This window comes from Gallinula chloropus (genome assembly GCF_964237585.1).
Source record: "Gallinula chloropus genome assembly, chromosome: 1".
Taxonomy (NCBI): domain Eukaryota; kingdom Metazoa; phylum Chordata; class Aves; order Gruiformes; family Rallidae; genus Gallinula; species Gallinula chloropus.
Window position 1 is genome coordinate 213,900,114 of NC_140085.1, and position 27,007 is coordinate 213,927,120.

Genomic DNA, 27,007 nt, shown 5'->3' on the forward strand with positions numbered 1-27,007 from the left:
ATGCTCAGCAAGCAGACTCTTTTTACCATTGTATTTTCATATTAAATGACTGAATTAAGCATTCCTCCCAGGTTTCTGGTTAATTTATAGATCATACATAAACTGCTTAGTATGAGTCAGAAGGTGCCATTAACAAAAATAAAATCTGTTGCATTCAGTGCATCTTAGAATTGAATTGAAAATGAGAAACGGTGCCTGGTTTGTTCTTCTGGACTTAATAGTAAAATGATATTATTTTACACAATCTTGTTTCTGATATGAGGCCATAGATACAGGTTATGTATATATGTGATCATAGATAATATATAAAAATGAAGCAAACATTACAAAAATCCAATTGCAGTATGTTTTGTGACCTTTGTCCATGTATAGATGAGCAGGTTATTAGGATTTATAAACTAGATGTTAACTGACTCTTTGATATGAGATTTCTAAGCAGTATGAATAAAGTTATGCAATAGAGTTCCTTTTAAGTCTTCTTATATTGAAACAAGAAACAAACCATCTTTAGAGGTAGTTACTTTCAAGTAGCCAGAAGTGCTTCGACTTCCACAGATGTTCTTTGCTTTATCTTTACTTGTTACCTACTGGGCTTTAGTCTTACAGGTCTTTCCTTTTACCCAGAGTTATGTTGTTAGAGAGCTTTAAGTTTATTTCTCTGTCAATGTTTTAGTCACTATTTATAAATATGTATTTCTAATGCCTGTGGGTTATCAACATCCTCAGTAGAAATAAGAAATCTTTTGTGCCACAAGGTAGTACAGGGCTGTAACAACAAAACAAAGCAGCACATGCTCAGCAGTTTTAAAACCCTGCCAGTCATTTCTGTGGTTGACCATATTAATTAACACTTTTCTCATCTAAGTTAGTTGTTGGGGGGTTTTTTAACCTATGTTCTGATTTTTGCCAAGCAACTTTGCTTCTACACAACACATTTTCTCTGTAAAGGAAGCAAAACTTGAAGTTAGCTTGATCTAAAAAGCAAGGTAAGACTCCAAATTAAGCACTGAGAATTTCTCAGCTGAAGATTAGTATTCTCTTGCCCAGATTTGCCTCCCTGAGATTTCTGATCACATACAGTATTTGCAATCACTGCCAGCTTCACATTGGAGGTTGGGGTCTACACAGTGAAGGGGAGAGATGCTTGTAGGGAAGAGAGGAGGAGCTGAGTCATAGAATACGCCATCGTAAACGACAAGGGGGAGGTTAGTTTGCTTAGCTTCATTTTACTTGCCCTTAAGAAATTCTGTCACAAATTTATGACACCAATTTTAAAGGGAAGCTTAAATAAACTCTTCTTTTAAAAAAAGAAAAAAAACCCCAAACCCTATTCTTGGAACATTACAAATATATTCAGATCTTCTGGTAAAAATATCTGCAAGTAACCATGTGTTTCTTTTGCCTTTCCTTACATGCAGTTTCACACACTGAATGAACAGCTTGCTGTGTCTCCTTTAAATTAAATAATGTTGCATTCTTCACATACACCTTTTGCTTACTGAGGACCACGGTGGAAGAAGTTAAATGGGTATTGATGGTTTTCCTCAGAAACACGTGCATAGGGATTTGCAGAGGGAAAGAAAAATGGTTTAAACCAAAATATCAGTGTGAAATGTCCTTGTAAAGAGTGGGTGCTTTTGAAAACTACTCTCTCAAGCACCTGTAGGAGTCATCCTTTCACTTATGACTAAGGGAAGCATGTAGACCTGCAAATAAGATATCAGCTTGTTCATGTTTTATGGGGTGAATTTTCTGATTGTTGAGCAGATTGAACAAGTTTGGTAATGCTGATTCTATCGTGTCATAGATACTGTTTTTTGGTTTGGAGACTCTATAGTTCACTGCTTGGTCTCTGAATTAAATTTCTTACGCCACATCTGTGATGAGAAGCAAAGTTTTATCCTCCTGCTAGAAGCAGCAGTAATTCTTAAGCAGAGCATTTTATTCCCGAAGGAAGTGTGGAGTAGAAGGCAAAGCCCAGCATCCCACAAGTTAGCAAATCCTCAAAATGAAATTCTGTCTCTTAAAATAAAGATTCAAATGGATTTTAAACCCCCTGTTCTCAAAAAAGGCAGGATATGTAATGGTACTTTAAAAGTTTATGTGGTTTGAGATGTTTAAATGCAAGCTGTATTACATAGTTTCCTTAACGATTTTGATCACTTATTTTTATTGCAGTCTTTTATTGGTTTCTCATGATGATTTTTGTGGTTTGTTTGTTTTCCCTGACCTTTCATTCTGGTAAAAATTGGAAGCATTATCACTGTGGCAAAAATGTGAGAATCATATAAATTCTAAGCACAATGTGCTGTGCTTAAGTTAAACAATAATTTTGAGCGTCTTTTAGGTCAGGATTCCTTTTAAAATACTGACTTCAGAGGAATGAAGAAATCTATGCCAAAAAGTATGTGACAGAAAGAAGCAAGCAGGAAGTTCATATGGTGAATGTTGTGAAAGGGGAAGAATGAATTCTTCCTGAATTTCATAGATTGTTCAAAGTGTGATGCAAAATCTCAAGCTGCATATGTAAATTTATTTTTAAAATAACTAAAGCCATGGAGATATTAAATCCTTTGTAAAATATTTAAGGCAACTCAGTTTGATTTTTAGAATTTGTGAATACAACTGACTTTTAAAGGCGTTAATTTTTCAGCTTTCTTTTTTTTTTTGTCAAAACAATTAAATTCCGAGTTCAGAATAACTTTATTTTCCTTTGAAGATCTTCTAGTTGATATGTTGGGGGTTCTTGCCAGCTACAGCATCACTGTCAAAGAGTTGAAGCTTTTGTTCAGCATGCTTCGAGGCGAAAATGGAATCTGGGTAAGCTGTGATCAGATAAAGCATTAAGTGTCATTCCATTAGAACCAGAAGTTAACATAAATAGTCTCCTGGGACACAAACTTGAATCCTTCTGGTTTGTTTTGGTTGGTTGGTGGGTTGTTTTTTTTTGTAATGTTGATGGAACATCTGTTTGCAAAGTATTTTTGTTAACTTCTTTAGACTGAATTTGCTGTGTTGTTTGAAAACCATCCAGTTTCCATTGTAGCCTGGAGTACAAAACCAGTTGTGCTGACTTTTGTGCCATTTTCTTGTTTTCACAGCCAAGACATGCAGTTAAACTGTTATCAGTCCTTAATCAGATGCCACAGAGACATGGGCCCGATACCTTTTTCAACTTCCCAGGCTGTAGTGCTGCAGTAAGTTTCCACCCAACATACTACAACTTGAGGAACAAAGAAGTTGCTCCTCATTTGCATTGCTTTCTATTTGTTGTTGGAAATTCTTGGAAATGAAATGAGGGAGCAATTCCAATGCTTAAATAGCATAGACCTTGCCTTCTGTAGGTTTGCAAGGTAGTTGGGAAGTGCAACTTGCACTTGGGAGGGTGGAATGTCAAACAGCAGATTTGTGTAGGGGGGAAATGATTGTAAAAGTGAAAACTGAAAATGCCAAAGAACAGTATGATTTTATTTGGATGGTGTAATTGATATTATTTAAAGCAGAGGCTTGAGGAACGTGTAGGAATGAGCTTGTGCATTTCATCAGTTTACAGTGAGAAAATTTGTTATATCTTCTTCTTTTTTGTCTGAACTCCATCAGCTCTTTCCTTTCCCTCAAGGCAGTGATGTCAATGGAGTCATCTTTTGGTTTTACTTTTTGAGATAACTTAAGATGGTGAAATTATATTCCTTTCTAAACTCTCTCAAACAGATATTCTCTCTTCCATTCACTGCATGTCTGCTCAGAAAAACCTCCAAATAAATGTGAATATTGTGTAGAGATTCATCAATAGGATCCTTAAAGCAGGAAGTGCAAATACTTAAAAAATGAGAAATCCAGATTTGAGCTTCAGTTCCATTTTGGTTTTGAATAGTCTATGCCCATGGTGAATTGGTTTAAGGGGAAATAATCTTGGGATTCCTGCCTTTTCATGCCAGTGCAGGAAGGGTTGGAAGGAGCTTCTTTTGGGCTGTTCTACTTGCGTTTCCCCAGTAGCACTGATCTTTTTCTTCCTGCATAAACCATCACCTCCTCTTCTTTGTGAATGCAGCTGTTGATGTGGTAGATTGCATCAGGGAAATAAACTGGCTGAAAATCACTGTTTTTTACCTGAGTTATTTTTGGCTAGATCACTTCCCTGATCTTGTTTGATTTCAGCTGCACAAACAGATGTGTCAGCAAAATGCACAGGGCGGATTGTGTAAGGAATTAATTACTGAGTTTTGAAAGAGAGAGTTTCATTTGCTGCTGCTAAATTAAAAGCACAGTTAACCTCTCCTAAAAGTACATGCAACAGCAAGACAGCTGTTGCAGAATATGAATGCCTGCAATGACACATACTGCTTTGACATTCCTGGGCTTCAGAGGCAAACCCAGATGAAATGTCTCTCTTTAATTTTGTATTAGAGCTTCAAGAAAAAGTTTTGCAGGGGAAGAATTTCAACTATTCCTTCCTGTCCAAAGGGATACATCAATTATTGGGAATCACATTTAAAATTAAGTTCTCAGTACTGAGAGTTTTACAGAGGCATAAAGTTTCTTGATCGAACTGCACAATAGGCATTTCTCTTTTCTTGGTTAGGATCTTGTTTCACATACCACCCACCATTGGCTGTGCACCTGTAAATCAAGAAAAAATGAGTTTCAAATTTACATTTCATAGAATGGTAGGGGTTGGAAGGCACCTGGAGAGCTCATGGGGTCCAACCCCCCTGCCAAAGCAGCTCCCCAGCTCATATTGCACAGACAGGCGTCCAGACGGGGCTGGAATCTCTCCAGAGATGGAGACTCCACCACCTCCCTGGGCAGCCTGTCCCAGGGCTCTGCCACCCTCACTGGGGAAAAGTTCTTCCCCATGTTGGTGTGGAACTTCCTGTGCTCCAACTTGCAGCCATTGCCCCTTGTCCTGTCTCCACAGACACTGAAAAGGGGCTGGCTGATTCCCCCTGCATCCCCTGCTTCAGATAATTATAAACTTTAATTAGGGCCCCCCTTAGTCTTCTCTTCTCAAGGCTGAACAGTCCCAGCTCACTCAGCCTTTCCTCACAGGGGAGATGCTCCAGGCCCCTAATCATCTTCGTGGCCCTTCTTTGGACTCTCTCCAGGAGATCCCTGTCCTTTTTATCCCAGGGAGCCCAGAACTGGACACAATACTCCAGGTGGGGCCTGACCAGGGCAGAGTAGAGGGGGAGGATCCCCTCCTGTGACCTGCTGGCCACACTCCTCCGGATGCCCCCCAGGATCCCATTGTCTCTCTCAGCCCCCAGGGCACACTGCTGGCTCATGGCCAACCTGTCATCACCCAGGACCCCCAGGTCCTTCTCCACTGAGCTCTTCTCCAGCAGCTCATCCCCCAGCCTGTCCTGATTCCAGCAGTTATTCCTCCCCAGGTGCCAGACTCTCCACTTGCTTTTGTTGAACCTCATCTGGTTTCTTACTTCTTTCCTGTGAAGTGCATGTGGGAATGACATTCTGTAGAGGGGTCATCATCCCCTGAAGTGGACCAAGGGCAATTCCTTCTCAAATGACACAAGCAATGACGTGCTGCATTAGAAGAAAGAGAATGGGTAGGACCTGGTGTAGCAGCACTGAGTTCAGGTTTTTGGGTGCTCTGCACAGTGATGACATCAGACAGAGGAACTGCAAAATGTTTACCTGGGATTGGCCCTCTCTGAAGTTGGATACATGCTCTCATCACCAAGACTTCAGGGGTAGTATGAAGGAACCAGCCTGCTGATGAGATCCACTTCACTGTCCCAACTGAAAGGTTCTTCCCAGGACCCTGTTACATCTCTGCCAGTCTGTGGAAGTAGCTCATTAGTCACTCCATCTCAAGGACACCTTGTGGTGGTGGTGGTGGTATTCCAAGGTGGTGGTCCTGCTTGTTATCCAGCAGCAATTTTTGTTTCAGGCAGGAAACTGCCTCTCAAGAGGCAGGAGTGATATCCCAAAGGAGTTCCTTGAAATGTTTTATACTGAGCACTTGGTACCATGCCAGTAGCAGAATTGGTGTTATTTCTTTTGTCCAGTCAGCTACCAGCATAATCTGAGCACATTTCTGTATCTAACTGTAAAATTTACTGTGAGTTCCCTATAATTCTTAATTACCTATTTCCCAGCTCTTAAAACTCTTCCAGGAATTACCTGGTATATAAAAATAATGAAAAGTCAGTCCCAATCTGAACCTTTTTTAACAAACTTTACTACATTGGCATAGAATCTTCGTGTGGTTATTCTGCCTCTATTGCCCAAATACTCATGTCTGTTCTTATTTTAAGCAATGCATGGGGTTGCTACAATTCTGTGTAGTCTTTGGTATGAATCATGACAGTATTAGATTTGAGCACTCCTGAAAAAGTATTATTTCCAACTGTGACTCACAAGTATCACAGAAGGGTTGAGGTTGGAAGGGATCTCTGCAGGCCAAGCCACTTAGAGCAGGCAGCCCAGGACTGTGTCCAGATGACTTCTGAGCATCTTCAAGGATGGAGACTTTACAGGCTCTCTGGGCAACCTGTGCCAGTGCTCAGTCAGTATCACTGGTAGCTTTGATAAGAACACAATACCTTCAGTGCAAGGATTGATTAACTAGTCTTTATTATTTTAAACTGTAGTAAGAGTTTAAATTATCTTCCTGAAACTGAAAAAATAGAAATTAAATATACTTACAAATAACACTGTTATTGAGAAAGTTCTTTTCTTCTGGTTTGTATTCATATAGAACTTATTTCAAGAAATAGTATTAAAGACTCCTTTAATGGTATTACACTTCTGTTGTGTAAGATATTCTATATATTGCCTGAGGGATGAAGAATTTCTTGTTACGAGTGATAACTGCAGTAATTTCTAACTTACTACAAACATTTAATTTCTTAATTTATAAAAAAAAAAGCTTCATTATTCTATATAGTTACCATACCAAGGGGGAAAATGTTTTATCTTTTAGTGGTATCAGAAAAAAAATGACTTTGCAAGTGACCTCAGAAATTCATCTTGTCCAATTCCTCCCTAAAAAGTGCCTTACTTAGGAGTTAGCTCAGGTATTAGGAGCCTTGCCCAGGGAGAAGGAGCTCTGTGAAACATCTTCATCAGTCAGCCAATAATAATAAAATATTGAAAAATCAAAATTCTTTGCAGGCCATGCCTTACTGCTAATGTCTTAAACCTGAGAAGGAGATAAAAGGTTCAGTCTTACTGACCATTTACTAAGTGTTCATTGGAAAAGAAAACCCTGCTCTTAAATCTCAGAGAATAACCTTTATTATACTGTAATTTTAACAGTGAATCTCTGTTGTACCATCTGTTGAGATTAATTTGACCTTAGTGTTTAAGTGTTTTGATGAGATGAATACTTACTTCAAGCTGAATTTATAGATTAATTTCTGCAGAAGTAATTTCTATTTTGGGTCCTCTTAATATTGCCTGCTCACAAACTTAATTTCATGTCCTTTATTCGTAGAATTTATCTAGTTAAAAATTACAGGATTTTAAAATAGATGGCAAACTGATGCATTTATTCAAAAGCACTATTTTAAGGGGGGCTTAAAAAATATTCTTATTTAATATTTAAAGTTTAAACCAGATCTGCATGTCTGGAAAGACGTAATTTCATAAAGGCATTTTGTTTAACAATACCTCGTAAAAAATTCATTTTTTGACCTGCTGATTCCTCTTTTTCCTGTTTTTTTTTTCCTTTTTCTTTATTTTTTTTCCCTTCCAGGCAATTGCATTGCCTCCTATTGCTAAGTGGCCTTATCAAAATGGGTTTACTCTTAACACCTGGTTTCGTATGGATCCACTAAACAATATCAATGTAGATAAGGATAAACCCTATCTCTATTGGTAAGTAACATATAACGCTCAGTTAACAGTTTGTTTTGCCTTCCTAATAACAGTTAATCTTTCTCATTGTTTTTAGTTTCTGAAGTGTGTTTTTCCACCCAAACATCTGCAGATTTTAATGGCCACTTACTGTGGAAAAACCCTTACAAAGTCTTCTGTTCTTTTTCCTTTGCAGCTTATAAATGCATGTGGATAAACCATAAAATGTAGTGTGGTGGTTTCTTCAGGAATTTTAAAATACATTATTTCTTACAGCTGTAAACTGGGAATGTTTTTGTATTTTCTGTTTGGTGTTTAAGATTCTCAGCAGATTCCAGTCCTATAAAACAAATCTGCTGTACTCGCAGAGCACTGTTTGCACATTAGCTAGAGGTAATAGAAAGTATGTCTGTGAATATAAAAATGGCTCATTGATCACCTGCTCCCAAAAATGGGAGCTGTATTTCATAATACAGTCATTGCTGGAGAGGCAATTTTACTTTACTTAGGTTTGCTGTTGTGATAAAACCAGATATAATAGTTACATCATTAATAAAGCCCTCTGATGTCTAGAAATGATACTATAATAGTAAAAATGTTTATTCTCTTGTTCAATCATGAAAAAAAATGTTCACTTCAGAGATTAATTATATATCTCATCAAGTATGGTTCTTTAGCTGAAGAAAAAAAGGAATGAAGAAGATAAGGAACCTTCTGTCACGAGAACTTGTGCATTCTTCATGTATTTGCTATTTGGCACACCCATGGTATCTCATATTCCTGAAGGCTGTGTATCAGCTGTGCAGACAGATGAGGACTGGACATAAGATCTGTAAAGTTTTATCAGCTCAGGAAAATAGGAGTAGCACAAGAAGGGAAGCAATGAAAAAGAATGATTCCTACTTTGTAGTCATGCCAGGTAGTCTAAAAAAGTGGAAGTTTTTAATAGTCAGCTGAGAAGAGGACTCATAGATGTGTCTTACTTGGAAAACCAAAATAATTTGTATCTTTTACAAAACAAATATCTGATTAAAAATAATTTTGGATTTAAGCTGAAAAAAAATGTAGTATATTTTCTCCAAATTACCATCTGGGATGATCCTTTTCCATGTGTCCATTTTCTCTTAAGTGCCAAAGTTATTTGATCATGGAGATTTTATTCAAGCTGTTGGCTATCGCTGTGTTTATTGGTATGATCTATATTTTCTTTATTTTTCCAGATTGTCAAATGCAATTACAGCACTGAACATGCATACAGGAATTTAACATGATCATTTGTTTCTCAGCCAGAATTGACGTTTCAGAATTGGCACCTTTAGGTGGTACATTTGATTTGAGAATTTGTTACAGGCTCAGAACAGGGAAATCACACTCCAGAGTTGCAGAACCAATGATGTGTGCTACTTCTCTCATGGTTAGTAGTGTAGCACTTTTAACCTGAGTGTTGAATGCTTTCTTCAGCTTCCAATACAATGTAGAAGCAGCATTGGCATTAGGTGTCAGGCACTCAGAAGGACCTGGGGGTGTTGGGTGACTGCAGGCTGAATAGGAGCCAGCAGTGTGCCCAGGCAGCCAAGAAGGCCAATGGCATCTTGGCTTGTATCAAAATCAGTGTGGCCAGTAGGTCTAGGGAGGTAATTGTGCCCCTGGACTGGGCATTGGTGAGGCTGCACCTTGAGTACTGTGTCCAGTTCTGGGCTCCTCAGCATCAGAAGGACATTGAGGTCCTGGAGCGAGTGCAGAGAAGGGCAACCAGGCTGGGGAAGGGGCTGGAGGGCAAATCCTCTGAGGAGCAGCTGAGGGAGCTGGGGGTGTTGAGCCTGGAGAAGAGGAGGCTGAGGGGAGACCTTCTCCCCACCTACAACTACCTGAAGGGAGGTTGTAGAGAGGTGGGCGATGGTCTCTTCAGCCAGGGGACAGGAGATGGGACAAGGGGCAATGGCATGAAGCTGTGCCAGGGCAGGGACAGATTGGACATTAGAAACAAATGTTTTCCTGACAGAGTTGTCAGGGCCTGGAACAGGCTTCCCAGGGAGGGGGTTGAGTCACCTTCCCTGGATGTGTTCAAAAAAAGGGTAGCTGAGGTACTTAGGGATCTGGTTTAGCTTAGGATGGGAATGGTTGGACTTGATGATCTTCAAAGGTCTTTTCCAACCTTGTGATTCTGTGAAGTGAAGTAAAATAAGTGTGACAAACATTGAAGAAACTTAGAATACTTTGACATTTGCATGGATGACCAATAGCAATAAGCAGAAAGCCTTTCTGGAGAACAATCAGGTTCAAATGGTAAGATTCAGAATTTTGTAGCACAAATTTTAGTGTAGGCAAATCAAACTTATGGACCTAGTAGTGAATCAAGGTTGCCATGCTTACAGAATTAGTAGTTTTGTGTAAGAAACCAGGAATTACAAAAGAGGCATTATTGTAGGTAACAGACTGACCATTAACAGCTTTTTCATCACTACCTGGAAGAGCTAATGTGGATCTTGTCAAGTGTAGTCTGAACAAACAGAAAAGAGAGTAGAGGGGATGTGATCACTTCTTGAAATCTTTTCAAAAGTGTTACTGGAATAGCATGTTAGGAATTGCTACTTCTTTTGAGATCATGGTAAAAATCTGGACTTTTTAGAGAATGTTCTGGAGTGAGCTGTGCCCTGGAAAACACAATTTATAATGAAATTCTCCAAGAAAAAAACCAAAACAAAAATAAAAACCCCCAAAGTGATGGAATTAAGGCTGCTCTTGACATCTTTTCAGAACTCATGCAAAAAAATCTAACATTCATAGGTTGCTTAATCTGAGATCTAGTGGGTAGACAGTGAAATGCTGTCGTCACTTCATCACAATAAGATGACACAGTAGAATCATCATCATCGTCACAGTTTAATAGGTAATTGGAAATGCTTCTTGAAAAATGAGGTGTAGGCTTGTTGTCATAAAGACAGTGCAAATTTAGGGCTAATGCTAAATGTGTGAAACTGGGAGGTTTCCATCCTTTAAATCTCTATTCTTGTTTCCACTAAAAAAGGAGATGAGGTGGTATTACTTCTAAATAAGACCTGGAATTAGATAAAATAAATCCATATATTAAGATTGCTTTTTTTTTTGCTGGGGATTTTTTGGTGAGGTTTTTTGTTCTGTGTTTTTGTTGGGGTTTTGTTTTGTTTAAGAGATGCTTTCTTTTGAATTGTGTTTTGTAAAGCAATTAGGGGGTGAAATCAGGTTGTATAATCTTAATTGCTGCTTTTTTTTCCTTAAAATATCCACGTGATTCCACAATGATTTAATGGAAAAATGGCTAAAACTTCTGGAAGCACATTCTAAATTTTATTTTTATTGATGCAGGGGGAAAAAAACCACAAAGCAAGCCATCTAGACATTCCAGTCCTTCTCTAGAGCTAATAATAGTGGAGATTATGTGGAACAGTTGCAAAATCACATAATATAATTCCTAAGTTTGTAGAAAATAAAATACTTTTTTTTTTTTCTTCAGGCAAGAATTAATTAATATATTCTCAATCTCTGTGTGTGATCATATGTTAAATTGCTCATAAAATCTTAAGCTAAAGAAGCTGGAATCACTAAACAGTTTCACCAGTGGATGGAAGAATGCTTACCTCCTATTGGAGTATAATAACATCCACTAGCTGCTTTGAGGAACTGGCTGAAATGAAACATAACTATAAGGGTTTTATGAACTATCTGTAGTAAAATTGTATACCAGATGCTATGGGAGGTAGTTAAAGGCTCATAAAACCATATGGGTATTGACAGTACTGTTCTTGTCATCTCGCTGCGTTTCTTTTTTGGATGTGACAAGTTCTCCCTGTTTAGGTAATTGGTAAGAGAATTTCTGTGCAGCATCCTAGAGACCAGTCCCAGCCTACACTGCTTTGGCAAGAAATACAATTTTAAGATGAACATAACCTGTGTATTATAATGTTGAGGTTAACAAAGAACATCCTTGAGTTCTCAGTTTCTCAACTACTGTTGTATTAGAATGGTAATTCATTTGGGGTGGGGGGCTGAGGGATGAGTAAAATCTTGGCTAAGTGTTGTGGTTTGACCCTGGCTGGAGGCCAGACACCCACTAAAGTCCCTCTATCACTCCCCTTTTCAGCTGGACAGGGGAGAAAATGTATATTAAGAGGCTTAGGAGTTGAGATAAGGACAGGGAGAGATCATTCTGCAGTTAGTGTCATGGGCAAAACAGACTCAATACAGAAGAAAGGAAAGAAAACTCTCTTTATTACACTGCACACCCAGTGACACCAGAGTGAGATAATAAGTACAATCACATCTTAAGACCCTTGGGGTCCCTTCCAACCCAGACCATTCTATGATTCTATGATTCTTCAAGACCCTTTTTTTATTTTTTTTAAAGTGTATTATCAGTGTGCAACAAAATACTTATTTGCTCCTGTTCTAAGTAGTAGGAGGCATTTTATATGTTTTATCAGGTGAAAATGTGATGGTATTTACAATGATTTGTGGTTGGTGATTTATAAAAACAATACATTTTATTTTACATCTCTAACCAAATACCACTACAGCCTATGTCAGAACACAGTGAATCTGTGGATTCTTTTCAGTCTCCTTCAGAATGGAACTCTGTCATCCAAAACTATTTTAACTTGTAGAAGTGGCACATGTTGCTGAGAAACAAATTTGACATTGTGTGAGGTGCAGCTACCTGGGGAAAAGCTCTTTGGGTGGCTTCAAGCCCCAAGGAGGGAAATCAAAGCCACACACTAGCCCGTAGCACGTTCAGTTGTTCTTATTGTAGAAGAGGTATTTTCAGGTTTTAAACCATCATGTTCCTGTACTAAATTCAGTACTGTGGTCATGCAGGTTTTTTGTGTGTGTGGGTATGCAGGTTTTATAGGTGTATGAGTAATATTGTCCCATGAGGCTGTTAACAGGCCCTTTTGTTGTGGGGCTATAGCTGCCTATCCAGTCATTGTGGAAGCCAGATCATTGAAATGATCCTTGTTAAAAATAATCTTCACAAGGCAAAGGAGAATGACGATGTTATAACTTGTCTTCACTGTTGAGGTCAGTGGTGATGGACAATATGTAATTTTTCTCTTCATAGATTACATCTTAGGTTTATTTAGAGAGGATTCTTTAGCTTTATTAAAATAAGTGCCCTTTTTTGTGTGGAAGCCTGTACAAAGGGTTGTGGCAGGGAATAATGCTTCTTTCCAGTGCAGCAGCTGATGGGGAAAGAGGATTGTGTACCACATAGAATCATAGAATCATAGGGGTTGGAAGGGATCTCCAGAGATCATCGGGTCCAACCCCCCTGTCAAAGCAGCTCCCATATACAGGCAATTAGAAGAATGAGGAAAACACAGCCTTTATTTGGGAAAATAAATCTGCTGAAGCACCTTCACAGCTTGCTAAAGCAAAAGAGCAAATCATAAGCTCATAAGGCATAGTATGGTACAACTCATAAGAGGACTGAAATCAAGACTGGAAGTATGGATCTCTGCACAAAGACCCATAGGGGTGGGGAAGAGTTGCCTATAGATGTTACTGCTCCTGTTCTGTTTGGTCTCATCACTATGTTTGTTTCACATTTAATAGAAGAATTCTAATTATTCTATTTCAGCCACTGGTTATAACCTGCTTGTTAATGAGTTTAAAAAAAAAAAGAGAAAAACTGTATAAAGTGTGCCTCATATTCATGATACAGATTTCTTTTCATTGTACTTAGCTTTTCAGGAAGGAACAAGTGTCATAGCTATGGATTTACCTTTTTAAAAATGCTCAGGGTGATGTCATTAATTTCCATCAGTTGCTTTTGCAAAATATATTTTCAGAAGTCCAGATTTTCTCTTTGCAATGCTTTTTTTTTCAAATATAAACAGATTGGTGCATGAACTTTCTGCATTATTTGTCTTCATGATGTTTGTCACAGGACAGCTTGAAACTAAAACTTCCTTTGTTAAAGTTACAGTCCTTTATCAATTTGGCAAATGAAAATGAATCCACAACTTAGACTGCTAAAGTTTCATAGATCATTTGCCTAATGAAATTGTAAGTCTTGACAAAGAAATAATTCTTGTGCACAGTAATTGCCTTGAATCCCAACTTGGATGTCATACCAGCCACATTATTCTCCCACACCCAGAAAACTTCAAGACATCTCAGAATATTTCTGTGATGGATTTTTCTTTACAACTCAAATCAAGTGTTATTTTAAGTAATGAAAAATAGGAAACTGAAGGGGGGGGGGAAAAACCCAAAGAATACAATATTTACCATCTTGGATTTTTGTAAAGAGAAAAAAAAACAAATTAGAATGGAGGCTGCAGTCAAGTTAGGGATGAAGGTTGGTAGCTCCCTCCAAAGAAATGGTGGGGAGAGAGAGGATATAAATGAAATTGAGTTCACTATCCCAGATATTAATTTATTTTCTTTCTCAGGGCAATTTGAAGTAGTCTTTGGACCTTGTTTGATTATACAATAGCACCCCTTTTCCCCAGTTTCATTAACAATTCCTTTTTTCTTTTCAGTTTCCGCACTAGCAAAGGTGTTGGGTATTCTGCTCATTTTGTTGGCAATTGCTTAATAGTTACATCACTGAAGTCAAAAGGCAAAGGTTTCCAGCACTGTGTGAAATATGACTTTCAGCCACGCAAGGTAAGCAAACTTCTTATGTCCAAGGAGCTTCTCTGATGGCCATGCAAAGTTTTATATCAGTTACAGACCAGAATCAATTAAAAAAACCCCATGTAGTAATTGATAAAGTAACATTTCTATAAAGTCAACCTGATTTTAAAAATACTGCTTAATTACCTTCAGCTAGAGAAGAATTTGGGGTATTTTTCATTTTTGAAAGGATGCCATTCTAGTTCTGAATGGTACATTCAACATGTACTTGGTAACGTTGGTCCCAATGTCTGCAACAGTTTTGCTGGGGATGCTGGAGTTGCCTTATCTGTTGCTGGGAGATAGAAGGCTCTGAACTTCTGTGTCAGTGATGCTTTGGGATTTCTCATTTTCCATAGTAAATCTTGATTATTTCTCTCGATCATATTAGTGTTCATTTCTATTGTATGCCTAGTAGTCCTAGGAGAACAATGATTCTGCTGGCTTCAACATTTCAGTTAGTTGACTGAAGCATTGACTTTCCTGTGCAGCGAACATTATGTGTTTGTCATTGATAACAGCCTTGTATGTATTTTGCTGTGAGGCTCATTTCTTTCTTTTTATGGCCTTAGATTTTGTATATTGAATTTCACTGCTTGTTTTGTTTTGAGAAACTAGCCTCTTAGGGAGGGAATGCCATTGTTCACTCATCAGCTTTATGTTCTACTCTTTTTCTCAGTATGTATTTGTGATTCAGAATCACTGATTCTAATTCTGTCATGTGCCTTTGAGGTAATTTGTGGGGTTTCTTTTAAAAACATAGCAGTGTCTCTACCATATTACTCAGAGATATATAAAGCTTTATAAACATATATCTGCTGAGTGTACTAAAATGAATCAATTCTGTTTTGCACATTTTATTTACTTTTATAGCTAGAAAAGAGTTTTGATGACTGTTCATTTTTAGAGTAGCACTTCTAATGCTACTGATACACTAGAAATAAATTAAATTGATAATTTTGGGATTATGTTATTGATAAGTAGCTTTTGGGATATAGCTGATCATTTCTTTACTTATTGATCTATTTTAGCAAGGTATTATTTTGATATTTTTTATTGACTGATTTCCTTCATGCCATCCCTGGAAAATGTTAGCTCCTGCTATTCTACTTAAATCACAGTAAAATTATATATTCAAGCCACTGATCAAAAACCTTATGGAGGCAGATCAGAAAGATACTATGTTCATGAGAAGCTCTTCCCATCATTAACTATGTCATATGACACCATTCAGAGAATAAAATGAATTATTAATTTAAAACTTTTAAGACATGATAAGTGGATACTTTAGGGTTTAATTAATGTAATTTAACAATATAATAAAAGCCACTATTTATAAAAAAAAGGGAGAAATTTGGTCATCATATCCCCCAAACAGAAAATGTGAGTGTAGTAACATAGACTGATCTCTCAGTAGAACTAAATTGGTTTTGGAAGTGTTGTATTTAACATGTCTGTATTTCTTTTTGGAACTCCAAAGTTAAATTTTTGTGTGTTAGTAAACCCCAGTAATTTTCACTCCCTTGAGTCGCAGCCTCAACAGCAATACTTGTAAAAGTATGAAAAGGAAAACAATTTAGTTGAGGGCAAACAGCTCTTGTCTGTGTGTTTCTAATCCTAAAACGCCTTTACTAATTGTAGTATAGACTGAAGTAAGTTCCACATTTTGGAAATACTTAGTGTGAGATGCCTTATCTCTGTATTGTGCTAAGGAGTAGGACTGTGACTTAGCCCTGGGTGATTAAGCTTGAAAGATTTCTCTAGTATAAAAAATTGACAGGCTGTTTTCTGAAGAGTCTTTGAGTACAATAAGCTCATATTATACCAGAGGTGCATGGACTTAGTGCATTTTTGAGAAAATGTTATGGAAAATGAGACTGATAGATGAACTTAAAAGAAAATTGTATTTCTGCCTTCAAAATTTAAAAAAAGACCAAAAAAAAAGAATTGAAGTGGATAAAAATTGTGTGTGAGATTATACAACTTGGTTTGGGTCACTGTGTGGAAATAAAGCCCTGAAATACTGTCCCTGGATACAGAAACAGGGGACAAATTAACAGAATGCCTGTACAACATCAGGAAAGGACATTCCCATAAATGAGACATAGGTAATAGGAAACAATGAGATGTGGAAATATTCCTGCTCCTACGTATCCAAAGAAATAAACCAGAAATTGTTTATTTCAAATTAAGTTATTGACATAATTGATGTGTCAGAAGTTTTGTTGAGTTGATGGGCAGTGGGTACTTATTTCAAATGGTACTTCTAGTTATGAGGGACAGAAGGCAGGTCTTGCCAATAGAGGAGTGATGCCCTGTGCTGAAGGCTTAACCTAATCAGGTAGATAAGTTCATTTTAAAACAATGAAACTTTTAGAAAGCCCAGAGGTTGACTCTTGCATGACTTTCTCTTCAAAAATGCAGAACAGGCTTGGATATGCAGGATTTTCTATTTGTAAATGGATTTATTTTTAAAGAAGTGAAGGCATATTTAAAAGAAAGGAAAAAAGAAGAGCAGCAGTTGAAAGATGGAGGTGTTGGATAGTGCTAGAAAAATGACTTAAATGCAAAGCTACAAAAGGCTAAGAGCAAATGCACCATTAGTCAAAAAAAAATCCAATTAGCAGTTTAAAAGTTCCTCATGGTGTACCCAAGGACAGATAAATAGCAAAGTGGGGACTGCTGGAAGTAAAAAAGAAGTTATTCAGAAAGTAGAAGTTGCATTAAGATGAAGAATACTTAGAAAAGTATAAGTTACAGTGAATTATATGTAAAAAGATAAGACAATTCAATTTTTTTTTCCAGTCCACAGGGGCAATTAGATGACTAAGGTTTAATAGGGGCTATTGAAAAATATAGTAACAAAAGACCTAAATGAATTAATTGCATCATTGTTTACTGCAAGACGAGTCAATGAGGATGAGTCACAGGAAGCGTCTCATATGGAAATGTCAGTAGAAGAGGTATAGAAATAAATATAAGAGATAGTAATTAGTTGCCAGGACCTTAAAGTAGGCACCCCCAAGTTCTAAAGTAATTTGAATATGAAATTTGCCAAACTTTTAACTTTATTTTTGTCGAACAAACGGCTGATTAAAGAATACACAAATTTTAGAGAGAGACTGCTGATATTTAGAATTACATATTATCATGCTTGATTTCTTAACCATCAAAATGGGTTAGAAGCTAGAAAAATGGAAAAGAAGGATTAGAAAACACTTATATAAACATATCAGGGCTAAAGCAGTGTAATATTGCACTGGAAGTCCTGTCACTTTTCTTGAAATATTTGAAGGACTCTTACTGTGCATAAGAACACATTTCTGAGCCAGTTGATAAGTGCTATGTGAGTTCCTGGAGAACTTTAGGCATTATATTCCTCTGGAAGCCTTAAACAAGTTATGCTACCATGTAATAAGAGAATTTATATTTGTTAAAATAAGGGATGGAAGGATATGAATACAGGAGTCTTGGAAGAACCTTTATTTTCCTGTTGATGAGAAGATGTTATGAACTTCACTCAGTAGAGCTTGTCACCCTCTATTTTAGGAAATAGCCTTGATAACATTTGTTACTCATTTTATTACACTTTGTGTAATACTTGAATACTTCCCTGGCTAAAAAGGAATTATAGTTTAAAATGTAAGTGTAGTTAATTCAGGTGAAGGAGGCAAAAGAGATATTTTATTTTTTTACTGGATTAACTATGATAATGAGCTGGGGTAGACTCTGTGTGTATGTGCATGTGTGTGTGCACGAGTCTTCAAACCTTGTGGGTCAGAGTAACAGATGTAGGTGGTGCTCCAACATCAGCAGTGCTACAGAATCAAAAACATTTCAGGGAAGAAACAAGATTCGAACTAAAACAAGCCAGGACTGGGGGTAAACATGGGGTGTGAGAAGACATTATAAAAAGTAGCTTGTATGGGTTTCCTAAAAATGTACATGGATGCCAAAGCTCTACCAAGATAGCATTGCTCATTTCAGTTCCTCACAGGGTCTGTGGACAGTGTTTCAACAAAAGTAATGAAAAGTTTATTTCCAAATGAATGTGTCATCTGTTAAACTTAAGCTAGACACAGGGATGGTTTTACAAACTAGCATGTTGTCAGAAATGCTCTTTGAGCTCTGCAAAAGAAAAGTCACAGGCAGAAGAAACATGGACAAAATTTGGGGGGTTTATGGTTTTCAGTTGATTTCTGCTACAAAAGTATCAGAACTGGAAATCAGATTAAAGAGTTATAAAAGGTACAACTTAGCACAGTGATATCACAAGGAATCATAGAATCATAGAATGGCATGGGTTGGAAGGGACCCCAAGGATCACAGAGCTCCAACCCCCCTGCCACAGGCAGGGACACCAACCTCCAGGCCTGGAGCTACACAAGGCTGCCCAGGGCCCCATCCAACCTGGCCTTGAACACCTCCAGGGACGGGGCATCCACCACCTCTCTGGGCAGCCTGTTCCAGCCCCTCACCACTCTCTCTGTAAAAAACTTCCCCCTAATATCTAATCTAAACCTTCCTTCCTTTAGTTTTAATCCATCCCCCTTGTCCTGCCAGTGTCTACCCTTTTAAAAAGTAGATTCCCCTCCTGTTTGTATGTTCCCTTCAGGGACTGGAAGGCTGCAATGAGGTCCCCCCGCAGCCTTCTCTTCTCCAGGCTGAACAAGCCCAGCTCCCCCAGCCTCTCTTCGTAGGGGAGCTGCTCCAGCCCTCTGATCATCCTTGTGGCTCCTCTGAACCCTCTCCAACAGTTCCACATCTTTCTTGTATTGGGGCCCCAGACCTGGACACAGGACTCCAGCTGGGGTTGCTCTTGGGAGAAAAGCATTTAAAATCATCATCATTTATTGGAGACTGTTGGTAAATTAACCTTTGAAGGAAAAAGGACAAGGGAATTTTTCTTCTAAGAGATTCATGTTGGTGTAGAAGCTTTGGAAATGCAGTGTAGGTTAAAGCTCAGGTCTAGTCAGGCAGTTTGCACTTAGTTTCTGATTAGCATTGTCACCAGGTGAGCATCTAGATTGGAATTATTCTTAGTGACTTTCTGGCGGGTGTTTATTTCTAAAACAGAATCTGCCTACAAAACAGGGAACAACATTTGCTTGTTGAGTTGTGGATGGAGAGTAAATCCTCTGAGGAGCGGCTGAGGGAGCTGGGGCTGTTTAGCCTGGAGAAGAGGAGGCTGAGGGGAGACCTTCTCCCCACCTACAACTACCTGAAGGGAGGTTGTAGAGAGGTGGGCGATGGTCTCTTCAGCCAGGGGACAGGAGATGGGACAAGGGGCAATGGCATGAAGCTGTGCCAGGGCAGGGACAGATTGGACATTAGAAACAAATGTTTTCCTGACAGAGTTGTCAGGGCCTGGAACAGGCTGCCCAGGGAGGGGCTTGAGTCACCTTCCCTGGATGTGTTCAAAACAAGGGTAGCTGAGGTACTTAGGGATCTGATTTAGCTCAGGATGGGAATGGTTGGACTCGATGATCTTCAAAGGTCTCTTCCAACCTTGTGATTCTGTGATTCCGATTCTGTGATTCTGTGATTTGGTTTTGGGAGTTTTTGGGGGGCAGGAGAGCAGCTTACAAAAAGTACTTTGCTCTTAATTGCTTGGAATCGTGAACTCATGTGAGTTCAGAAGCCAAAGCTGTACCAGTATGTCCTTAATCTAGTATTGCTCAATAAATCTGTTTACTGTGGTGTGCAATAAGAGAAACACTCTGATGTACTATTGTAGGTTTTAAGGGAGGAAAAATGAAAAAAATATTTTTAAAGACCTGGAAACAGTTTTTGAAAAATATTTGCATTCTAATATATACAGATATTATAGTTATGTAACAGAATACTACTCAATCTGAAGTGTACTGCAATGATTATTGTCAATATGGATTTTGCTTCATGTTTTTCTTATTTGTAATTCTGTGCTCTGTCTTATTTCAAAATCAACATGTGAATAATTTTTTGGTTTATCTTCTCTGATAGAGAGAGGAAGGTTTTTCTATGAGCAGGCTCTTTATCTACTTACCTTAGGTCATGGAGAGTTACCAAGTGACATTAAAATAATGCTCTAAGGGATGCATAAGTTCCCTGCTTTGAAAAAACGAGGCTTAGCTGAACATAAAAATTAAAAGATAATAGTTGAAACAGATACCAAGAGAAGGAAACAAGTTAATGGTAAATTCCTACTCCAAAATACAAAAATATAACTTGGTGTTTTCAAGGCAGATGAGCTGACTTTCTCATAGAATCAATGAGATTGGAAAAGGATGCATTGAGACAGTCTGTTCTCACCCCCTGTATGAAGAATGGACACTTTGTTTGTCCAGTCAGGTTTTGAATATCTCCAAGCAAGGAGAATCCACAGCTTCTCTGAGCCACCTGTGCTAGTGTTTGACTATCCTTACTGCTCACTGCCAATGTACTTCTTAATGGAGATTCTTGTGTTTCTATTTGTGCCCATTGCCTCTTGGACTGTCACTGTGGTCTGTGGAGACAGGACAAGGGGCAATGGCTGCAAGTTGGAGCACAGGGAGTTCCACACCAACATGGGGAAGAACTTTTCCCCAGTGAGGGTGCCAGAGCCCTGGGACAGGCTGCCCAGGGAGGTGGTGGAGTCTCCATCTCTGGAGAGATTCCAGCCCTGTCTGGATGCCTGTCTGTGCAATATGAGCTGGGGAGCTGCTTTGGCAGGGGGGTTGGACCCCATGAGCTCTCCAGGTCCCTTCCAACCCCTATGATTCTATGATAACTAACGAGAAGTTTCTGCCTCCAACTTCTCTTTTCACTTCCCATCCCATCAAGTATTTATACACATGGATAAGATTCCCCCTGAGCTGTCTCTTCTCTTGCCTACACAGACCCATATCTCAGCCTCTCCTCATGTGTCAGAGGCTTCAATCACTTCATCACCTCTGTGACTTTCTGGAGGATGTCTGGTTTGTATAGATACTGAAATAATTCAGACACCTGCTGTAGTTAAATATGAGTTCATTTGCAGATTTTAAAGTTTAAATTTCCACTCCTAGTCTTAGATGAGTTTAAAGGTTCAGTTTTAAAGGAAAGGCAAGGTTTTCTTCCTGAACTTGCTCACAATGGACATAAATGATTCCTGTTGAACAGATTATTTGAAAGGTCATCATAGCTGCACTTGAAAGCATTTTACTGTGACACTTTCTCTGTTTGATTACATAATGCATTTTGAATGATACGATAGTTGTCCAAAAAATTGGTGGAATGGTAAAGATTAGAGGAAGAAAAGCAATCATAACGACATCTTAAACTGGGCTGGCAGAATTTGCTGTTGTGAATTTTTTTTCCCTTTTATTTAATAATTTCTGTCAGAGAGCTATGGGGAAAAGGCAGAGACATGTGATAGGAAATTGTGCAAAGGTAAGTGAATTTAGAGCTGGATTTCCCATCAGAAACCCCATTGTGTTTTGTGTTACAGCCTCTAGTGTATGGGAATGGAAGTGTATTCAACTTTTTAGTTGTATGTGTGCACTAATCCCATGAAAGGGGTGCAGGGAGGTGCATCATTACCTTGGGGCATGGTTCTACTGCCTGCTCTTGAAGTTCCACTGACTTCACTTTTAATTTTCTGAGTTTTCAAGGATACCTCTGTTTGTAAAACTTGACAGACTGGTTACATATTTTTAATGTCACTTCTTAACTTCATGTTTTATGGTATAAAACCCATCACAATATACCGATTTTCCCTATCTTTCCAGTGGTACATGATAAGCATCGTGCACATCTATAATCGATGGAGAAACAGTGAAATCCGGTGTTACGTGAACGGTCAGCTGGTATCCTATGGTGACATGGCTTGGCATGTTAACACCAATGATGTAAGACTTTATTCTTGCTTCTTTTCTCATAAATTTCCATTTTAAATGAAATTGAAAAAGGAAAAAAAGGTGCTATGTGTATTTTCTCTAGATCTTTGTCAATTTTCTCTCTTTTAAAAACTACTCTAGAAATGGATATCTTCCATAGATATATACTTAATAAAATATAATATTATTGATTTTATATATTTATATATTCTAATATTGGGAATTTGGGGGAGCTGTATTTTGCATAACTGCTTTAATGATCTTTTCAGAGATTTTGTTTATAAAGACTCTTCTAGGTAATATTTTTCATCTGTGATACCATATAGAGGATACTGCTAACAATGGACTAATACTTAGCTTTTTCCATAGGAAAATATGGTAGAGGTACAGATTTTACAGATTAACTTGAGAAAACTCCTTAAGAAAATCTAATTTATTCTGCCAATTAACTATGCACACTGCCCATGTGTACACAAGTTCTCAGTTTTCTATGAAGTTAAGTATTCTGTTGGATTCAAGAGTAAATATTTGTTGATGGCTAAAAGACTCCTCTGCTTTTTGTTTTATTGAACATTAAATTTTAAGTTGTTTTTTTAATTGCAGCTGAACTGAGTAGCCTGAACTCTGATTGCTTTTAGCACTGTGTTGATATAGTAAGAGGTCATATCTTCTGTGTAGAGTTTACGGTTTTGAACAAACAAGATAGACACAGAGACAAAAAGTAGAATCTGGAAAACAGGAGCATGGAGGGGTGTCAAGAGATTTCTAGTATTTAGGAAAGCCTGGAGTCTTCAATCTGTTTCCCAATAATAAGTATATTTTGCCTTTAATTGTTCAACTTGACATTCGTAAGTAGCGAGTTGACCAACAGTAAAAACACTGTGCTAAATTTTAAGGTATTAAGATTTCATTAATATTGTTAGCAAGTCCAAATTGACTGCTACAAAATTACATCCCTGAGCAATTTTCTTGGGTAGTAAACTTTTACAGAGAGGTGTCCTCTTTTATGGCCATCCAAACCTCTTAAAAGATACTGAGATGTACAGTTGCATAGCAATAATCACCTCAGAGCAAAGACACAGTGATCATCCATCTGCTTGTCCCACAAGCAGAAACCAGCCATTTTTACCTGGAGAACATTGCATGTACTCCTGTAAATACACCTATATCTGTTAATTGGTCTGAGTTCAAATTTACAGTATGTTCTTACAGGAAATGCATCTGTCTTAATATTTTTTATATTTCAGTTCTTTAAATGAAATCTATATGTTACAGATTATTTTTAGTGCTCTCTTTTTGTACCTCCTATTTTGGTCCACACCTAATGAGGCAGAAAATAGTCACTCTTCCTGCCCCAAAGTTTCTGATGGGGGAGGCAGGCAGTGAGTCTCTTGTGCTTTGCCTTCAGCTGAAGCTGTGCTGGACTTTCAGAGGGGCTTGATTCATCAGCTTGCTACACTTTTGTTATTTATAATTCTCAGTTGTTTCTGACCTTCTCTACAGGATAAGAAAGCTCTTTGGTAGTTAAGGAAGTTAACTGTCCTTTGCTAAATTGTAGAGGCAAAGTTGGATTTGAAAGGGAGAGTTTAAATACTGCATCTTAATTAAGGCAGGAGGGATCTGCTTGCTAAAGGTTCTGCTCATCACTTTGTATTTTCTTGTTAGCATTTCTACTTGCAAGAAAAGGCAAGCAAGCCTTTCAGGTTTTGTAGCACGTGGTTTCTCCTTGGTAATATAAACATTTTTGTGGTATTTGAGAATGTGATGATTGAAAAGCCAGCTGAGGTCTCCGAGGATATGGGTTGAATTACTGGTTATACAGTGTGGGGATCTGTAATCCTTAATGATAGATGCTTAGCAGGAAGAGCTGCTCCTTCTATTAATGTTTTTCTTCACAGTTTTCTTTCTACTTCTCATGTAACAGAAGTACAATCTTTTCTTACAGTGGGATTGGTTTACCAAGCTTTAGATGTTTTAAGTTTCTGCTAAGGTTTTACTTTGTCTGCTGGAGAATAGACTGAGTTAGGAAAGACACTAGTTGCCATTTCCTATTTTTAATAACAAAAATCTGTTGTGTCAGAAGTAGAAAACAGACTGGAAAGTGGGAGAAATGAAGGAAAGGTGTGTGAAAGTAACTGTGTAAAAAGCATAAAGAGGAAAATAGGGGAGTGAATATGAAGGCTCCTCAGGTCTATTATATCATAGCTAGGAGGAGAAGCTCTTGTTTTAGCTGCTTTAGAACTTTTCCTGTTTCATATAAAGTTGAGTTGTTAAAATATTCCCTTGAAAAGTCTTGAGAAATTGTCCAGCCTGTTTGTTAAATTCAACTTTCATAGACTTCCACCTGGTATAAATTTAGTCTCCTGCAAGTTGACAAGAAAATACCTTACAATAATTGCTTTGGGGGAAAAGAAGTTATGCAACTCAGCCTATCATTCTCCTTTCTTCATGTCATATAATATGCATAACTGTCTGTGCAGATTATACTGATAGAATTAACAGTACAGGTTGTGAAAACTGAGAAAGGGACAGGAGTTGCATGTCATTGACTGAGGGCATCTTACTTTTTCTCAGTCTTTTCTTATACAAGAACATTGTAAGACAATTTTGAGGTAGTGTTCAAAGCACTAAATATAATGAAGACAAGATTTTTCAGTTGCTCATTGTGTCAAAACTACCAGTGAACAAAATACATTATGATGAAGTAATTTCTTTAATAAAACATTCATTAGATTTGCATTATTGAATCTAAGATTAAAGCACAGAGTTGATTTTAATTTTTTTTTAAGCCTGGATTTTGTCTTGGTGGAGACTGTGAATTTGTTTTATTTTATCTTTTCCCAGATTGGTCTCATATGACAATTCTCTTAGGTTATTATGACATTATTTTCAATATCTTGACATTGATTTCTTGTATCCAAACATGAACCAAGGAAAACTTCAGTCTACAGTTTTCATTTGTACCCTGGAAGACAGTGAAGTAAAGATGTAGATGGCAAAATGTTTAAAAAGTTTAAAAATACTTTTTTTCCCTAATTTTTAATATTTTTTCTTGTATTTCTTATAATTCATTCTTGATTATACACAGACAGGAAGTCACAAAGTTCTTAATTGTTTCTGTAAGATGAGCAGCAAGATGTAGGATATTATATGAATCAGTCAGGAAGGCTTCAAGATGTGTTGTTCACAACTGTATGTTTTCTTAATAGACATTTTCTTGTCAAGGGATTTGCAAAATGTGTCACCTGTGCACAACTCTACCTTGTGCAAGCCAAACCTTCTTCAAGATATTTCATTTTATTGAGGAGACCTCCATGTATTTAAAATGTTGAACAATGTTCAGCCTGAAGGTTAGCATGAAGATATGGATGTGAATGAAAATGGAGAAGACACTCTAAAGTCATTGAGTTTATATTGCAAGGAGTAAATATAGCTAGAGATTATGACAAAAAGATCAAGTGGAATACAGACAAGCTACAACTTAATCAAATGAGTGCAACTCCTAGCTGGTTGGTAGTCATAATCAGCTCCATGTGCCATATGAAGTTAATCATTTATAAGAGATCAAATACACTTTGAGATGGAAGCTAAATTGAAAGTGGCTGTTACAACTGCTAGATTAGGAATTTTTCCCAGTAATGGGAAGTAATGTGAGAGAAGCATAAAACTCTTCAAGGTGTAGAACATAGAGATCTTGAGGTTTGGTGGACAATTCTTGTTCAGGTAGGTGAACAAAGATAAACTTGATGATGTCATAAAACGATAGAATCATTGAATCACAGAATGATTTGGGTTGGAAGGGACCTTCAAAGATAATCTAGTCCCAACCCCCCAGCCATGGGTGGGAACACCTAACAGTAAACTAGGTTGCCCAAAGCCCCATCCAACCTGGCCTGGAACACTGCCAGGGATGGGGCTTCCACAGCCTCTCTGGGCAGCCTATTCCAGTGCCTCACCACCCTCATAGTAAAGATTTTTTCTTTATATGTAATCTAAACCTACCCTCTTTGAGCTTAAAACCACTTCCTCTTGTCCTGTCACTACATTCCCTAATCAACAGTCCCTCTCCATCTTTTCTGTAGGAGCCCTTTCAGTATTGGGAGGCTGTAATTAGGTCTCCCTGGAACCATTTCTTCTCCAAGCTGAACAAGCCCAACTCTCTCAGCTGTTCTTCATAGGAGATGTGCTCCAGCCCCCAGTCAACTCCTCTGGACTCACTCCAACAGCTCTACATCTTCATAGAATCATAGAATCATAGAATCATAGAATCATAGAATGGTCTGGGTTGGAAGGGACCCCAAGGATCATAGAGCTCCAACCCCCCTGCCACAGGCAGGGACACCAACCTCCAGGCCTGGAGCTACACAAGGTTGCCCAGGGCCCCATCCAATCTGGCCTTGAACACCTCCAGGGACGGGACCTGTCCTGTACTGGGGACCCCAGAGCTGGACACAGTACTCCAGGTGGAGTCTCACCAGAGCACAGGGGCAGAACCACCTCCCTTGACCTGCTGGCCACGCTGTTCTTGATGCAGCCCAGGACATGGTTGGCCTTCTGAGCTGCTAGCACACGCTGTTGGCTCATGTTGAGCTTGTCATCAATCAGCACCCCCCTAAATCCTTCTCCTGCTCTCAATCCATTCTCCCCCCAGCCTGTAGTTGTGCTTGGGACAGTGATGATCCACATGCAGGACC

The 27,007-nt window shown here is 38.2% G+C and overlaps 1 protein-coding gene across 4 annotated transcripts in view; it reads left to right on the plus strand.

The window, feature by feature from the left end:
• NBEA (neurobeachin) overlaps positions 1 to 27,007 on the plus strand; it is a gene marked incomplete at both ends in the record, with an annotated part of 550,746 nt that overhangs the window by 114,770 nt on the left and 408,969 nt on the right. For all 4 annotated transcript variants that reach the window (XM_084277996.1, XM_084277994.1, XM_084277997.1 and 1 more), the window contains 5 exons: positions 2,720 to 2,820; positions 3,102 to 3,197; positions 7,721 to 7,842; positions 14,343 to 14,469; positions 22,206 to 22,325. In XM_084277996.1, the coding sequence (XP_084134122.1) occupies positions 2,720 to 2,820; positions 3,102 to 3,197; positions 7,721 to 7,842; positions 14,343 to 14,469; positions 22,206 to 22,325 (566 nt within the window). The remainder of the gene's footprint in view (positions 1 to 2,719; positions 2,821 to 3,101; positions 3,198 to 7,720; positions 7,843 to 14,342; positions 14,470 to 22,205; positions 22,326 to 27,007) is intronic.